At 36.3% G+C, this 2,408-nt stretch overlaps 1 protein-coding gene across 1 annotated transcript; it reads right to left on the reverse strand.

The window, feature by feature from the left end:
• Positions 1-1,093: 1,093 nt before the first annotated feature.
• Positions 1,094-1,975, reverse strand: LOC112170405 (leucine-rich repeat receptor protein kinase HPCA1-like). The gene is made up of 4 exons (XM_024307678.2): positions 1,676-1,975; positions 1,518-1,589; positions 1,268-1,429; positions 1,094-1,172 (listed from the first exon to the last, which is right to left on the reverse strand). Exons 1-4 carry the CDS (start codon positions 1,795-1,797, stop codon positions 1,094-1,096), a joined length of 435 nt encoding a protein of 144 aa, XP_024163446.2. The 5' UTR covers positions 1,798-1,975.
• Between the last annotated feature and the right edge of the window lie 433 nt (positions 1,976-2,408).

The following is a 2,408-nucleotide window of genomic DNA, read 5'->3' on the forward strand; positions in this document are numbered from 1 at the left end:
CGATGTCCATAGTAATTCTAGACATCGGTTTTTGTTTATATCTCGATGTCCATATTTATACTAGACATCGTTTTTGTTTATATCGATGTTCACAGTAATCCTAGACATCAGTTTTTGTTTGGTAACTGATGTATTTTCTCTTTCTTAACATCGGTTTTTGTTTCCAAATTGATATATTTTCTCTTTTCTGACATCGGTTTTTGTTTTCAAACTGATGTAATTTCTGTTTTCTGACATCAGTTCTTCATCAGTAATTGATGTTTTTTTCATTTCTTGACATCAGTCTGTGAATTCAAACTGCTGTTATATATCCCTTTCTAGCTGTATTTGGTACTAGAAAGCTGATCCACAAATAACATGAAATTCAAATGTACTTTAAATATTAGGGAACTGTATTAATTTCTATCCAAAATTAGAGCTTGAGGTAGTTTCAAAAGTTTTGCACAATAAACCCTAACCTAGTTTAAGGCTAGTGTAGAAGATACCACTACTGCAATAACCACATGCAGTATAATTTGTTCAAAGATTTCCTGAAAGAGATGCTGATTATTTATTTGGTTATGCCTCCCATGCTTGCAGTTCAGACACATTAGTAAGGTTGTTGAGGCTCGAAGGCACACGCCCACTTAATGAATTTCCATCCAGGCGTCTGCACCAGAAAAATAAAAATATTCAGTACAAATACTGTATGCAGGCCACATCTCTAATAGTAGTATAACTACACTAGTGAATATTAGAGAGATACTCACACCGCCAGCAATGTCTGAACAAGTCCAACAGTTGAAGGGATGCTACCACTTAGATTGTTTCTGTCAAAAATTCTGCACACATAAAAGTAAATTGTGTCCTTTAACATCTGCATTTCCAAATGATGAAAGCTCAGGATTCGGAGACATTATATCCAATATTCCATTACAAAAAGACGCAGCTAGCAGAGGCAATACCCTTTAAGATAAGAAATGTGTGCAAAAGTAGAGATAATTAGATACATGTTTTTTTTCACACAAATACCTCCTATTTCCTATTTGTCGGTAGCCAAATGGTATTGATTTTTACTAGATCCTCAAGCCATAGTCATTAAGTATAACAAAACTTACAAATGTATCATGGCCATCATTGAGCTGAAAAGTCGAGGTGGAATTGGGCCCGAGAGCTGATTGTTCCCAAAATGACTGCATTTGAAAAAGATCAGAGGAAAAATATGGACAGAACAAATACAAGGTAAAGAAAACTAGTCAGCTAAGAATTATAACTACTGTTGACATACAAGTGTCTCGCCTTAAGTAACTTATCAAGACCAAGTGTAGTCCCATTAGAGACTGGGATGGATCCCTGAAGCTTGTTGTCAGATAGGTCTATAAAAGTAAGATTGGCCAGATTACCAATGGAAGGCGGAATTGGCCCACTGAAACTATTGTTTTTGAGAGATCTGCAGTAGAAAACCAATGAAGATTGCCATACTTTGCATATTAGCCAAAAAAAAAAGCACTAGGGAATAGAAAGACCAGACATCTTACAGGTAAGACAGCTTCGTTAGAGATCCTATAGCATCTGGAATAGGACCAAAGAAACTGCAACCAACCAGGTTTCTGATGTGCAAACAAGAAAGCAAGTTAGTTAGATAGGCAATTGCATAAGAAACCAACGAGTGGTGAAACCAGTAATTTTCATTTACAAGTGTACTAGTTTCGTCAATTTTCCAATTGAAGCTCGAAGTTGTCCTGTGAGGCCCTTGTTGAAAGATAAATTCCTATATGAAACATGACCAGAAATGAGTTCCACAAGACTAATTGACATGTCTATTAACCATAATTTTAATGCATCAGATAATTGGGACTGAAATGTAGTAAACAGAATTCTAGTAATGATGATAAATTCTTCAAAGAAGCGAGCGCTTATGAAACATTGAGCACTGAACTGTGTTCCTGGAATTTGGTCTCACATATTATAGTTATTAAGCCCCAGATATAACTAATGTAAGATGCCAATTGATATAACTAATGTAAGATGCCAATTGAAAATAGAAGACCTACAGAATTTGTAGCTCAGATAACAACTCGATATCAGTGGGTAGCCGGCCTTTCAAACCCATGTCTGCCAACACTCTGCAATTAAAGAAACGAAATATCCTCATAAAATATGAAGCAAGTAACTTCCAGGAGCACTAAAAAGGTGAAGACCAAGAACTTACAAGGCAGTGATGCGTGAATTGGTGCACTTAATACCTTCCCAACCGTCACAAGGATCGGCACTCACCCAACTAGGAGGTTTTATATTCCACTCATCCATAAGAATCTGCATATAACCATCTGCATCCAAAATTCAAATCATGTTTAATGCTTCAATCCACAGTCAGTGACTTACCAGAAGCTTGTAAAGCAGAAACAGTTACATAAACACGGAAGGAC

The sequence above is a fragment of the Rosa chinensis genome, chromosome 6 (assembly GCF_002994745.2).
Source record: "Rosa chinensis cultivar Old Blush chromosome 6, RchiOBHm-V2, whole genome shotgun sequence".
Taxonomy (NCBI): domain Eukaryota; kingdom Viridiplantae; phylum Streptophyta; class Magnoliopsida; order Rosales; family Rosaceae; genus Rosa; species Rosa chinensis.

Coding starts and splice junctions, on each gene's coding strand:
- LOC112170405 (XM_024307678.2), bottom strand. CDS start 1,797: ATGTCAATTAGTCTTGTGGAACTCATTTCTGGTCATGTTTCATATAGG. Junction 1,590..1,675: donor TTGACGAAACTAGTACACTT/GTAAATGAAAAT, acceptor TTTGCACATCAG/AAACCTGGTTGGTTGCAGTT. Junction 1,430..1,517: donor CTAACGAAGCTGTCTTACCT/GTAAGATGTCTG, acceptor TTTCTACTGCAG/ATCTCTCAAAAACAATAGTT.